The 15,058-nt window shown below is 48.3% G+C and overlaps 1 protein-coding gene across 1 annotated transcript in view; it reads left to right on the top strand.

Moving 5' to 3' along the window:
* Positions 1–15,058, top strand: part of TDRD7 (tudor domain containing 7) — a 227,262-nt gene that overhangs the window by 179,496 nt on the left and 32,708 nt on the right. Inside the window, exons 13-14 of the mRNA XM_063914237.1 lie at positions 1,935–2,069; positions 3,132–3,242. Coding sequence (XP_063770307.1) covers positions 1,935–2,069; positions 3,132–3,242 — 246 coding nt within the window. The remainder of the gene's footprint in view (positions 1–1,934; positions 2,070–3,131; positions 3,243–15,058) is intronic.

Below are 15,058 nucleotides of genomic sequence, written 5' to 3' on the forward strand. Positions count from 1 at the left end.
CGATCTCCACCCCGTGTGAGTGGGGACTCCACCATCTGGTGTTCCAGCAGATCATCGACCGGTGGGGTTGCCCATAAATAGACATGATGGCTTCTCGTCTCAACAAGAAACTTCCCTGGTATTGCTCACGAACCAGGGACCCTCAGGCGAGGGCAGTGGATGCTCTGGCGTCGCCTTGGCCGCACCGGCCTGTCTACCTGTTTCCTCCGATCCCATTGCTCCCAAGAGTGCTAAAGCGAATCAGGAATCAAGGTGTCCAGGCAATTCTAATTGCTCCGGATAGGCCTCTGAGGGTGTGGTACGCGGATCTTCTGGACATGTCCGTCCAAGACTCTTGGCCTCTACCACTCAGAAGCGATCTTCTTCAGCAGGGACCGTTCGTCTGCCCGGACTTACGGCGTCTTCGTTTGACGGCATGGAGGTTGAGCAGAATATCCTAGCTCACAAGGGCCTTTCCAAGAAGGTTATTGCAACCATGCTTCAGGCCAGAAAACCTGTGACGTCAAAACACTATCATCTTATCTGGAAGAGATATGTCTTTTGGTGAAAGGAACGCAAGTATCCGCCTGCGATATTTCACTTGGGACGTTTCCTATGTTTCTTGCAGGCTTAAGTCTGGGTTCCATTAAGGTCCAGATTTCAGCCCTCTCCATTTTCTTCCAGAAGAAATTGGCAGTGTTGCCTGAAGTTCAGACCTTCTTGCAAGGGGTACTCCAAATACAACCACCTTTTATGCCGCCTACGGCACCCTGGGATTTGGATGTAGTGTTGGCATTTCTACAGTCCTCCTGGTTTGAACCTCTGATGATGGTAGAAGACAAGTACCTCACGTGGAAGATGGTGATGTTACTGGCCCTGTCTTCTGCTCGAAGTGTCTCAGAATTGGGGGCCTTATCGTGTAAAAGTCCGTACTTGGTCTTTTACGAAGACAGAGCGGAGCTCGGGACTAGATAGCAGTTCCTGCCGAAGGTTGTCTCCACGTTTCATCTGAATCAACCTATTGTGGTTCCATCCAGTTCTGACGCTTCTGTTCCTCCGGAGGCATTGGATGCTGTGCGTGCCTTGACTATCTATGTCAAGCACACGGCTCGGGTCAGAAAAACTGATTCCTTGCTTGTGCTCTATGATGCGCAGAAAAAGGGTTGTCCTGCTTCAAAGCAGTCCATTGCTCATTGGATTAGACTTACTATCCAACAGGCCTATGTGTCGGCAGCTTTACCTGTTCCTAAGTCTATAAAAGCCCATTCTACAAGATCAGTGGGCACTTCCTGGGCGGCTGCCCGTGGAGTCACTGCCTTGCAACTATGCCGAGCTGCTACCTGGTCGGGGAAGAACACTTTTGTGAAGTTCTACAAATTTGATACCCTGGCCAAAGAGGATACCCAGCTTGGGCAGGCGGTGCTGCAGCAGTCTCCGCACGTTCCTGCCCTTTCTGGAAGCTTTGGGACATCCCCATCGTATTAGTTTCCCCCAATATCCCTTATGGATGCTAGAGAAAATAGGATTTTAATACCTACCGGTAAATCCTTTTCTCGTGGTCCATAAGGGATATTGGGGGCCCGCCTCAGTGCGTTGACTTTTCTGCAGGTTCTTGTTCTATAGTTACCTGTTCAGCTGTTGCTGCTGTTGTTACCAGCCGTTGCTGGTGGTTGTATGTTAGTGGTGTGCTGGTGTGTAAATCTCACCACCTTTTCTGTTATGTTCCTTCTCTCATGTCCTTTCTCCTTCGGGCACGTTTTTACCTATAGCTGCCTGTGGGAGGGGGTATAGAGGGGAGGAGCCAGCACACCCAGTTGAAGAAATGTAAAGTGCACTGGCTCCTTTGGACCCGGTCTATACCCCATCGTACTAGTTTCCCCCAATATCCCTTATGAACTACGAGAAAAAGATTTACGGGTAGGTATTAAAATCCTAATTTTTTTCGTTGTATACAGATAACAAGTGTCCACAGTAGTCGCGCTCTAGATGTTCAGTTCCCAGATTCTGGGACAATTGCTTCTGTGAAAGTGTCTGAACTGAGAGAAATTCCATCTCAGTTTCTAAGGGAGATCATCTCAATCCCGCCTCAGGTAAATTATGGTAATAGTGTTTTTTGTTGTTTTTTTTGCTGTAGCAAGTTGTTTATTCTCTCAGATTTATATATTGCTTATTTCAGGAGAGTTATCAGCACTTTTTTGCAAAGACATATTACATGTTACTAATAAACTTGATTAGTCACTGCATTTTAGCTTTGATCTGTGGAACACCCAATACTGTGTGTGTGCGTGTGTGGATAGATAGACAGAGATATATATATATATATATATATATATATATATATATATATATATATATATATATATATATATATATATATATATATATATATATATATATAGAGAGAGAGATACAGTTCAAAAGACCGGCACTCCTTTGTTACTTAAATACTTGTGTCCCGGTGCCATCTAATCCCACAAGGGATAAATAGTTTATGGTTCGCAGTAGCGGCACTCAGCGACTACTTCTCCAAAGATTTAAAACACCATCACTCTGTATTAAATAGCCATAATCCAGAGTGATGGTGTTTTAATTCTTTGGAGAAGTTGTTGCTGAGTGCCACTACTGCGAAATATAGATATAGATATATATAGAGAGAGATAGATAGATAAAGAAGACATTTCACACCAGAAATACTATTTACAACTAGACACATCTAAAATACTGGTTTTGACTAAATATTAGAATTACATAGTGTGCAACACTGCAGAACACCACAGAGCATCTAGAATGTAACAGGGAAAATACCCAGCATATAGCAAGTTAGTTTACAATAATACTAATTGTCTTTTAATTCTGTTTTAAAATAAGTACTTGTTTACTGTATATTTGAGACTGATGTTAGGTGTATTTTCATATTGTATAAACATCATATTTTGTGGCCTATGGACTTTTATCTGAATCTTACATATTTCTCTGTGAAAGACTTAGCAACATACTGTACTAAGCTGCCTTAAATTTGCTTAAACAGCAGCTGTAGTTTGTAAATTCGTATTCAAAATAAACCATATCCTAAAATGTACACAATATCTGCTTTATAAAACGCATTGTTTTGCATTGGTGCTAACAAAGACTTCTGTTTTTTTTTTAATAAGGCTATTAGGTGCTGTCTTGCAGATCTTCCACTTAGCATTGGTATGTGGACTCCAGATGCAGTTCTGTGGCTCAGGAACACTGTTTTAAACTGTTCAGAGTGCAGCATCAAGGTAACAAACAAACAAAAACCCAACAAAACACAATAAAAGCACATGTGGTATTTCGTATACTGCTATATGTTTTTTGTAACCATTTCCGAATACAGGTGTATCAATTATTTCTCTAACGTCCTAGTGGATGCTGGGAACTCCGAAAGGACCATGGGGAATAGCGGCTCCGCAGGAGACTGGGCACAACTAAAGAAAGCTTTTAGGTCACCTGGTGTGCACTGGCTCCTCCCACTATGACCCTCCTCCAAGCCTCAGTTAGATTTTGTGCCCGGCCGAGGTTGGATGCACACTAGGGGCTCTCCTGAGCTTCTAAAAAGAAAGTATATAATTAGGTTTTTTATTTTACATTGAGACCTGCGGGCAACAGGCTCACTGCAGCGAGGGACTAAGGGGAGAAGAAGCGAACCTACCTGCTTGCAGCTAGCTTGGGCTTCTTAGGCTACTGGACACCATTAGCTCCAGAGGGATCGACCGCATGGAACTGGCCTTGGTGTTCGGTCCCGGAGCCGCGTCGCCGCCCCCCTTACAGAGCCAGAAGCAAGAAGAGGTCCGGAAAATCGGCGGCAGAAGACATCAGTCTTCACCAAGGTAGCGCACAGCACTGCAGCTGTGCGCCATTGCTCCTCATACACACTTCACACTCCGGTCACTGAGGGTGCAGGGCGCTAGGGGGGGGCGCCCTGAGCAGCAATAAAAACACCTTGGCTGGCAAAAATACCACAATATATAGCCCCAGAGGCTATATATGTTATAATTACCCCTGCCAGAATCCATAAAAAAGCGGGAGAATAGTCTGCGAAAAAGGGGCGGAGCTATCTCCTTCAGCACACTGGCCCCATTTCTCCCTCTCAGCTCCGCTGGAAGGAAGCTCCCTGGCTCTCCCCTGCAGTCTACACTACAGAAAAGGGTAAAAAAGAGAGGGGGGGCACTAAATTTAGGCGCAGTATATATAACAGCAGCTATAGGGGACATAATTCAGTTAGTCCCTGCATTATATAGCGCTCTGGTGTGTGCTGGCATACTCACTCTGTTTCCCCAAAGGGCTTTTGTGGGTCCTGTCCTCTGTTAGAGCATTCCCTGTGTGTGTGCGGTGTGTCGGTACGGCTGTGTCGACATGTTTGATGAGGATAATGATGTGGAGGCGGAGCAGATGCCTATAGAAGGGATGTCACCCCCTGCGGGGCAGACACCTGAGTGGATGGACTTATGGAAGGAATTGCGTGCACGTGTCGACTCCTTACACAAAAAATTTGACGACATGCCAAATGCGGGATAGCCGGCTTCTCAGCTCGTGCCTGTCCAGGCGTCTCAAAGGCCATCGGGGGCTCTAAAACGCCCGCTACCTCAGATGGCAGACGCGGATGTCGACACGGATACTGACACCAGTGTCGACGACGATGAGTCTAGTCTAATGTCCACTAAGGCCATTCGTTGCATGATTGAAGCAATGAAAGAGGTGTTACAAATTTCTGATATAAACCCAGGTACCACTAAAAAGGGTATTATGTTTAAGGAGAAAAAACTACCCGTAGTTTTTTCCCCCATCAGAAGAATTAAATGAAGTGTGTGAAGAAGCGTGGGCTTTCCCTGATAAAAGATTGGTAATCTCTAAGAAGTTACTAATGGCGTTCCCTTTCCCGCCAGAGGATAGGTCACGTTGGGAGACACCCCCTAGGGTGGATAAAGCGCTCACACGTTTGTCTAAAAAGGTGGCACTACCGTCTCCGGATACGGCCGCCCTCAAGGAACCTGCTGATGGAAAGCAGGAGGCGATCCTGAAGTCTGTATATACACACTCAGGCATTATACTTAGACCAGCTATTGCGTCAGCATGGATGTGCAGTGCTGCCGCTGCGTGGTCAGATTCCCTGTCAGAAAATATTGACACCCTAGACAGGGACACTATTCTGCTAACCATAGAGCATATATAAAAGACTCAGTCTTATACATGAGAGATGCACAGAGGGAGATCTGCCGGCTGGCATCTAAAATAAGTGCATTGTCCATTTCTGCTAGAAGAGGCTTATGGACTCGCCAGTGGACAGGGGATGCAGATTCAAAAAGGCACATGGAAGTTTTGCCTTATAAGGGTGAGGAGTTATTTGTGGATGGTCTCTCGGACCTAGTTTCCACAGCAACTGCTGGGAAGTCAGCATTTTTACCCCATGTTCCCTCACAGCCTAAAAAGGCGCCGTTTTATCAGGTACAGTCCTTTCGGACTCAGAAAAACAGGCGTGGAAAAGGCGGGTCCTTTCTGTCCAGAGGCAGAGGTAGGGGAAAAAGGCTGCAACAAACAGCAGGTTCCCAGGAGCAAAAGTCCTCCCCCCGCTTCTTCCAAGTCCACCGCATGACGGTGTGGCTCCACAGGCGGAGCCAGGTACGGTGGGGGGCCGCCTCAAAAATTTCAGCGATCAGTGGGCTCGCTCACAGGTGGATCCCTGGATCCTGCAAATAGTATCTCAAGGGTACAAACTGGAATTCGAGGCGTCTCCACCCCACCGGTTCCTAAAATCTGCCTTGCCGATTACTCCTTCAGACAGGGAGGCTGTGCTAGCGGCAATTCACAAGCTGTATTCCCAGCAGGTGATAATCAAGGTGCCCCTACTTCAACAAGGACGGGGTTACTATTCCACACTGTATGTGGTACCGAAACCGGACGGTTCGGTGAGACCCATTTTAAATTTGAAATCCTTGAACACATACATAAAAAAATCCAAGTTCAAGATGGAATCGCTCAGGGCGGTTATTGCAAGCCTGGACGAGGGGGATTACATGGTATCCCTGGACATCAAGGATGCTTACCTGCATGTCCCCATTTACTATCCTCACCAGGAGTACCTCAGATTTGTGGTACAGGATTGCCATTACCAATTCCAGACGCTGCCGTTTGGACTCTCCACGGCACCGAGGGTGTTTACCAAGGTAATGGCGGAAATGATGATACTCCTTCGAAGAAAGGGAGTTTTAATTATCCCGTACTTGCACGATCTCCTAATAAAGGCGAGGTCCAAGGAGCAGTTGTTGGTGGGAGTAGCACTATCTCAGGAGGTGCTACACCAGCACGGTTGGATTCTGAATATTCCAAAATCACAGCTGGTTCTGACGACACGTCTACTGTTCCTGGGTATGATTCTGGATACAGTCCAGAAAAAAGTGTTTCTCCCGGAGGAGAAAGCCAAGGAGCTGTCATCTCTAGTCAGAGACCTCCTGAAACCAAAACAGGTATCGGTGCATCACTGCACGCGGGTCCTGGGAAAGATGGTGGCTTCTTACGAAGCAATTCCTTTCGGCAGGTTCCATGCCAGAATCTTTCAGTGGGACCTGTTGGACCAATGGTCCGGATCGCATCTTCAGATGCATCGCCTAATAACCCTGTCTCCAAGAACCAGGGTGTCTCTGCTGTGGTGGCTGCAGAGTGCTCATCTTCTAGAGGGCCGCAGATTCGGCATACAGGACTGGGTCCTGGTGACCACGGATGCCAGCCTTCGAGGCTGGGGGGCAGTCACACAGGGAAGAAACTTCCAAGGACTATGGTCGGGTCAGGAGACTTCCCTACACATAAATATTCTAGAACTAAGGGCCATTTACAATGCCCTAAGTCAGGCAAAATCCCTGCTTCTACACCAGCCGGTACTGATCCAGTCAGACAACATCACGGCAGTCGCCCATGTAAATCGACAGGGCGGCACAAGAAGCAGGATGGCAATGGCAGAAGCCACAAGGATCTCCGATGGGCGGAAAATCACGTACTAGCACTGTCAGCAGTGTTCATTCCGGGAGTGGACAACTGGGAAGCAGACTTTCTCAGCAGGCACGACCTCCACCCGGGAGAGTGGGGACTTCATCCAGAAGTCTTCACGCTGATTGTAAATCGATGGGAACGGCCACAGGTGGACATGATGGCGTCCCGCCTAAACAAAAAACTAGAGAGATATTGCGCCAGGTCAAGGGACCCTCAGGCGATAGCTGTGGACGCTCTAGTGACACCGTGGGTGTACCAGTCAGTTTGTGTTCCCTCCTCTGCCTCTCATACCAAGGGTACTGAGAATAATAAGAAAACGAGGAGTAAGAACAATACTCGTGGTTCCGGATTGGCCAAGACGAGCGTGGTACCCGGAACTTCAAGAGATGATCTCAGAGGACCCATGGCCTCTGCCGCTCAGACAGGACCTGCTGCAGCAGGGGCCCTGTCTGTTCCAAGACTTACCGCGGCTGCGTTTGACGGCATGGCGGTTGAACGCCGGATCCTGAAGGAAAAGGGCATTCCGGAGGAAGTCATTCCTACGCTGATTAAAGCCAGGAAAGATGTAACTGCAAAGCATTATCACCGCATATGGCGGAAATATGTTGCTTGGTGTGAGGCCAAAAAGGCCCCAACAGAGGAATTTCAACTAGGTCGATTTCTGCATTTCCTACAAGCAGGAGTGACTATGGGCCTGAAATTAGGCTCCATTAAGGTACAGATCTCGGCTCTGTCGATTTTCTTCCAGAAAGAACTAGCTTCACTACCTGAAGTTCAGACGTTTGTGAAAGGAGTGCTGCATATTCAGCCCCCGTTTGTGCCTCCAGTGGCACCTTGGGATCTCAACGTGGTGTTGAGTTTCTTAAAATCACATTGGTTTGAGCCACTTAAAACCGTGAATCTAAAATATCTCACGTGGAAAGTGGTCATGTTATTGGCCTTGGCTTCAGCCAGGCGTGTGTCAGAATTGGCAGCTTTGTCATGTAAAAGCCCTTATCTGATTTTCCATATGGATAGGGCGGAATTGAGGACTCGTCCCCAGTTTCTCCCTAAGGTGGTATCAGCTTTTCACTTGAACCAACCTATTGTGGTGCCTGCGGCTACTAGGGACTTGGAGGATTCCAAGTTACTGGACGTAGTCAGGGCCTTGAAAATTTATGTTTCCAGGACGGCTAGAGTCAGGAAAACTGACTCGCTATTTATCCTGTATGCACCCAACAAACTGGGTGCTCCTGCTTCTAAGCAGACTATTGCTCGCTGGATTTGTAGCACAATTTAGCTGGCGCATTCTGTGGCTGGACTGCCGCATCCTAAATCAGTAAAAGCCCATTCCACAAGGAAGGTGGGCTCATCTTGGGCGGCTGCCCGAGGGGTCTCGGCTTTACAACTTTGCCGAGCTGCTACTTGGTCAGGGGCAAACACGTTTGCAAAATTCTACAAATTTGATACCCTGGCTGAGGAGGACCTTGAGTTCTCTCATTCGGTGCTGCAGAGTCATCCGCACTCTCCCGCCCGTTTGGGAGCTTTGGTATAATCCCCATGGTCCTTTCGGAGTTCCCAGCATCCACTAGGACGTCAGAGAAAATAAGATTTTACTCACCGGTAAATCTATTTCTCGTAGTCCGTAGTGGATGCTGGGCGCCCATCCCAAGTGCGGATTGTCTGCAATACTTGTACATAGTTATTGTTAACTAAAGGGTTATTGTTGAGCCATCTGTTGAGAGGCTCAGTTGTTTTCATACTGTTAAACTGGGTATAGTATCACGAGTTATACGGTGTGATTGGTGTGGCTGGTAGGAGTCTTACCCGGGATTCAAAATCCTTCCTTATTATGTCAGCTCGTCCGGGCACAGTGTCCTAACTGAGGCTTGGAGGAGGGTCATAGTGGGAGGAGCCAGTGCACACCAGGTGACCTAAAAGCTTTCTTTAGTTGTGCCCAGTCTCCTGCGGAGCCGCTATTCCCCATGGTCCTTTCGGAGTTCCCAGCATCCACTACGGACTACGAGAAATAGATTTACCGGTGAGTAAAATCTTATTTTCTACTTCAGGGTCCATAGTCTCCACAGGAAGACACATTGGGGTGTAGGTGGTAGGATAGGACCAGGCACCAAAGAGTTAAAGGTTTTAGAGCTCCCAGGATGCTCCGGTCCTTCCCTTCTCCCCACACACATCACCCCTAGCCCAGGCTATTCAGTTTTGTTTTGGCGATAGTATGAACCGGATGCACCTTTTAAGGAATCTGTATGATATACGGATCTGTCAGGATCTCGGCGGTCAGAAGACCGATGCCAGCATACCAGCGGCGAGCGCAGCGTGTCCCCTTACGGGCTTGCTGCACTTGCCACGCTTCGGGGCGACCTTCGGTTGCCACATGGTTATATTCCCCTTTGGGTGGTGGCGTGGACCACCACCCGAATGGGGATTCCAGCCGGCGGTCGGAATTCTGACCACCGGTATTTCACCAGGTGTCGGAATCCCAACAGCCGGGTAAAGTGACTGCCTCCCCCTTTTAACAGTGGGGCTGTGTTTAAGCAGCCTCAAGCTTTTCTTTTATGTTTTAATTTGTTTTTCTTTTATTTCAAGCAGAGCTAGGCAGTCCCAAGGACACCAGCTCTGCTGCTCCTTCAACTCCCTGCCGGTGCCACAACGCCATTGACTGGTCTGGTGATTCCGGCAGGCGTCATGGAGCTCTTTGCTAGCCGGCTACCCAGGGACAGCCCAGACTGCAGCCGGAGCACTAGGTGACGGGTAAGGCTGGTCCCCACGTCTTTTATGCAGTCACCCCTCCGGTCTTGGAGATGGACCGGAGGCACTGATGTGGGCCCCTGGTTTGTCTGAGATCCCACTAGTCCACCGTGGCATTTAAAGTACTAGCACAGGGGTTTGGTAAGACCAGTGGCCCCTGGAGGTTAATATCGGCATAGGGGAGGCCAGCTCTCTCCCAACTCAGGGCACAATTCCAGAGCGGTTTCCCGTCTCGGGCGGCTTTTCCTTCCCCACCCTCCTACCCCTCAGAGACGCTCAGCGGCCATTTTGCAATACAGGGCTGAAGCTACAGGTCTCCGGGAATTCTGTGTCCAGTGTCCTTGTATACATCTCCCAAGGGCAGGTTATACAGCGCTGATTCCTACCAGCCGCTGTGGTCTGAGTAGTTTATTTTAGTGCCCATATATTCTGCATTATATGTGCATGCTCTGCTGTTTGACTTTCTGTTAGCCTATACCAGGTGAATAGGGGTTTACTGTACTTCATAATGAGACAGGGTGTCAAATAACTGTACATGCTGCACACTTATTGTGATTGTAGTGTGTTATACGATTACTGTTGCTATGACTAACAAAGGCAAGGGTAACATGCTGCTCCTGTGATGGTCTTATGCAGGTCCTGTTCAGCGGGATTATCCCCTCAGGACATTGTACAAGATGGTCTGTGTGCATCTCGCTATATCCACACTAACCAGCCGGGTCCCTATTCAGGACTCCCCCATGGGTGTCTTCATTTTCACAGGTTTGGTGCAGATAACTGACCACTTAGCAACACTTGTTTTACCTACCCCTATGTGTTTCCCACAGCATTTACAGCCTGCTTTACCAGTCCCATCTATGCCTCCACCCTAGGTAGATGTTCTCTCTTACTCAGCCCAGAATCTGGCCCAAACTTCTGCAGCCTTTCAACAGATGTTACAAGGGGAAAACAGACCCTTCACTACTAAAGCATGCTGTGCCATCCTCACATGCTGTGCAGCTTTCACATTCTGAGAGGTCATCTGGGGAGGCTGATGAGGCAGACGTCTCTCCCTGAGTCCCCCCCAGGTAAGGAGGAGCGTCATTCTACCTTGGATGTACTTGCGCTAGTGTGGGAGTTAAATACATTCTACAAATAGAAGAGGAGGAGCCTGTCCCCAAACCAAAAGATCCACTATTCAAACGCCCGAAAGTTGTAAAGGCTGAATTTTCACAGTTATGTCAGCTTATCGACCTCATGTGTGAAGCATAAAGTACCCCTAACAAGAAGTTCCAGATACCAAAACACCTGGCTTCTTTTTACCCTATCCCAGCTGGTGATTGTGCCAAGTGGGAGGTCCCCCATACTGTGGATTCCCACGTCGCGCACATTGTTAAAAGCTCTACCCTGCCTATTCCGACTGCATCTACCCTGAAGGAAACTACGGATAGAAAAATTTAAGCCGGTCTTAAATCAGTCTATTCTCTTACATGAGCTATTCCACCACCGGCTATGGCCGCTGCATGGGTGGCTAAGGCTATTGAGAGCTGGGCAGAGGCTCTAGAGCAGCATTTTTCAACCACTGTGCTGCTGCACACTAGTGTGCCATGAGCAGTTCTCAAGTGTGCCACCAGAGATGCCCGCGCAAGTGTGCAGGCTGCCAGTTCGGCTATTAATTTTGGACAGCACTGGTCTCTTCCTGCTCCAGTCCTGTGTCTGTATCCTGGGCATATGAGACTGCCTCTCTCCAATGTCAGTGGGTGCTGATCTGGCTGCTGGCCCCTCCTCTTTCTGTCATTCGCTAAACATCATTGGTTGGTGGCGGCTACTGTTGCTCCCTCTCTCACAATGTTGGTGTCAGTGCCGGTGTCCTGGTTCAAGTGCTCATTGCTCGTGGTGGGCTGACTGTGTTAAGGCATCACAGGGAGCAAGATAAGTAATTGTGCTTTGGTGTCCTGCTGCTGTACTGTCTGCACTAGCTTCCTAGGAGCACATGATGGCAGCTGGGCAGTGACTCGTATGGTGTTCACATGAGGGCATCTTTACCTTTACATCCTGGGGCACTACACACTGAAAACTGGCAATGGCATAAGATCCCTCCTGTGTTATGCAAGCAGATGAGCCTGGTACACACACACTGTACAGTGTGTGTGTGTGTGTGTGTGTGTGTGTGTGTGTGTGTGTGTGTGTGTACCAGGCTCATCTGCTTGCAGAACACAGGAGGGACCTTATACCATTGCCAGTTTTTACTGTACTGCGTTCATCATTTTTGTTTCTTTTGGGGACCAGTGTGATTGTATTTTTCATGTTTGTGTCAATGGGTTAGTTTTTTTTCCTGTGGGGGCCAACATGTCTGAGTTTTTCCCCATCTTGTGCCTTGGCAATATTAAAATCTTGTTTGGTGTGCCACGAGTTGAAAAAGGTTGAAAGTCACTGCTCTAGAGGAAAGCCTTTCCTCTGATGTGAGACAGCTGTACCCTGGTAATATCTCCCATATTAGGGAAGCAGCCTCCTACTTAGTTGAATCGGCTTTGGATACTGGTCTCCTAGCTTCCAAAGCATCTGCTACTTCGGTTGCAGCTCGCAGAATTATCTGGCTATTCTCTAAGAAAGCTGGCACGGAGTCAACGAAGGCCCTCGAATCGCTCTCCTTCCCCCAGCAGTCGACTTCCACGAAAGCCAACAAGCCCCGAGCTAAACAGGCTTGGGCTACTAGACTTTTAACCACTAAGTCTGAGTGTAAACCCTTGTCCTGATGGGTCGGGCCACCTCCTGTGGGATCTCACGGTCCGAGGTTGACTTTGAGTTCTCTTAGTCCTAGCGTCAAACCACCACAGATGCCTGGGTGCACGAAGTGGTCTGTCACGGGTACGCTGCCTCATCGACCGATCCTCAATCTCATGTCACTGAACAAGTTTGTCCGAGTGTCCCAGGTTTCATATGGACACCCTCCACTATATTGTCCTACCAATGGTACCTGGGGACTTTATGGTGTCTCTAGACAAGGATGGCTTCCATAAGACGGGCTGGCCAGCTAACAAGCAGACTGGCCAGATGGCTTTGCATAACTATCAGGCTTATACGCAAGCTGACCTCCCTGACCGGATACAATCTCTGCCCATTCTCTCGCTCAGTGGGTCCTTTGTGGGAAGTCCGCCATGGCACTTATGCTGAACAACTGTGCAAGGTGGCCACATGGTCTTCTGTCCACACCTTTCTTAGGTTCTGTGCCTTTGATATCTTTTGCCTCTCAGAATGCTTCTTTTGGATGTCAGATTTTCCTCTCTGCTCAGGAGCATCCCCTCCCTTAAACAACTGCTTTGGGACATCCCCAATGTGTCTCTCTCTCTGTAGAGACTATGGACCTGAAGAAGAAAATAAGAGTTATGGTAAAATTAACCTTTAACTATTTCTGCTGCGGGGTACACTGGGCTCCACAGGGAATGACATTGGGGTGTAGAGTAGGATCTTGATCCGAGGCACCAACAGGCTCAAAGCTTTGACTGTTCCCAGAATGCATAGCGCCGCCTCCTCTATAACCCCGCCTCCGTGACAGGAACTCAGTTTTGTAGTTGGTGCCGTGCAGTAAGCAGGCATACAACAGGGGGGCTGCTCCAGCAGCCCTAGGAAAAAGCTTTTTAAAGAAAAATGAAGACTTCAAGGGCTGCAGCAGAGGCACTGTAAGTGCTGGATGTCAGTCAGACATCTCCTGCTGCAGCTCCATCACTTCCCCCAGCGGTGCTGTACACTCCCGCGTCCTGGTTGCCGGGTACCTACAGCGGAGGCTACGGTTTTCTTCCTGTCAGACACACACACGACCGCTGCTCTCCTGGATCGCGTGGCCGCACTCGGGGAGGAGGTAAGTGGGTCCCCCCGGCGGGACCCGCTGTAAATCGCAATCCCGCGCGGCTGGTGGGAGGCGAGCCGCACGCGCTTGCGTGGACACTGTGGCAGTACAGGGACCCCACTAGACCACCAGGGCATGGGCACAGGTCGGTTTTCTCTCATAAAACCGTTTATTTAAGCCCCCAGTACCCGGCTTTGAAGTCCAGTAGGAGGATAAGGCTTTGACCTGTAGCCCCTCCATCAGCCCCAGGGCGCCATTTAGAGTACATGTTCCCACCCTGGAGCTGCATATCTCTCTCTCCCTCACTCCCTGTCAGCGTTTGGGCGCCATTAAGACAAGCTGGGCTGATCCTGGGACTGTTTTGGCAAATCCTCCTCGGTAAAGCCGCCTGCCTGTCAGTGCTGTGCATTTTACAGGACACTTAAGTATTCTACATGTCTGCTGACAGTGTTAGTTAAGAAAAAGTGCATTTAGTCAGGGTTATATAGTACAAGTACCATGTGATATACATCCAGTCTTTACTGTGCATTGTTATATCTATTAAGTGATTAGCTATACTTAGTACTACTATGTATTGCTAGTCCAGTGCAGTTTTATTGCATGTCATAATTTCTGCATTGTACAAACTGTGACTCTGTGTGCATATAGCTGCTGTGTGACCTCCATTTCGTGTATCTCAGTCATATTGCTATCCCTATATTCTATAACCTGAGGGGGCTAAGTGCATCAGGTTGATAAAGCTAACTATTTATCGTATATAAAACACCTTAAGAGGTCTAAGAACACTGTACGCTATCTACGTAAGAAGTACCGTAAGGGTACGCAAGTTGTGTAGCGATCGTTCAACCGTAGTCGAGACGCTCAAGCGTCACGTTCGCTTACGGCCCTGTGATCACAGGCAGGCACGCTATTGGCTGCCGACTAACGTAATGATTCGCTATAGCGTAGCGTACGCTCGGGACCACGAGGAGATCACCAGCGGTGCAGACGCTTACAACGTTAAACCTTTATATCTATACCTTTAACGATGAGATACACAGTATACCTTAGTGTGGAGACAGAGTGTAAGTGCAACCTGGTATAACCTGATTAACTACAAAGCTGCTTGAGCGTCACCGACGCTCAGAGAATACTTAACCCTTATAAAGAATACACAGATACCTGGGCTTAGGGTCCAAAACCTATTATATGTATTATAACTATTATACTTGCAAAAGGAATCACAGTACAAATGATACACTACAATATAACATAAACCAACTAACCAGATAAACTACACAGGAAATACAATACAATACAATTAAAGGAAAATACGAGAGAGAGAGAGAGATAGAGAGAGAGATGGCTCACAGTAAGACAATATGATTACGGAGAAAACTTACGCACAAGGGGAACGATCGCATGCGCCTCGATATCCAGCTCCCGATTATCAGCAATGAGAACCGTTGAAGAGAGAGAGCTGGATACGGTCGGCCTGCCTATTTATGCCCCACACACAATACA

This window comes from Pseudophryne corroboree, chromosome 1 (genome assembly GCF_028390025.1).
Source record: "Pseudophryne corroboree isolate aPseCor3 chromosome 1, aPseCor3.hap2, whole genome shotgun sequence".
NCBI classification, from domain to species: Eukaryota; Metazoa; Chordata; class Amphibia; order Anura; family Myobatrachidae; genus Pseudophryne; species Pseudophryne corroboree.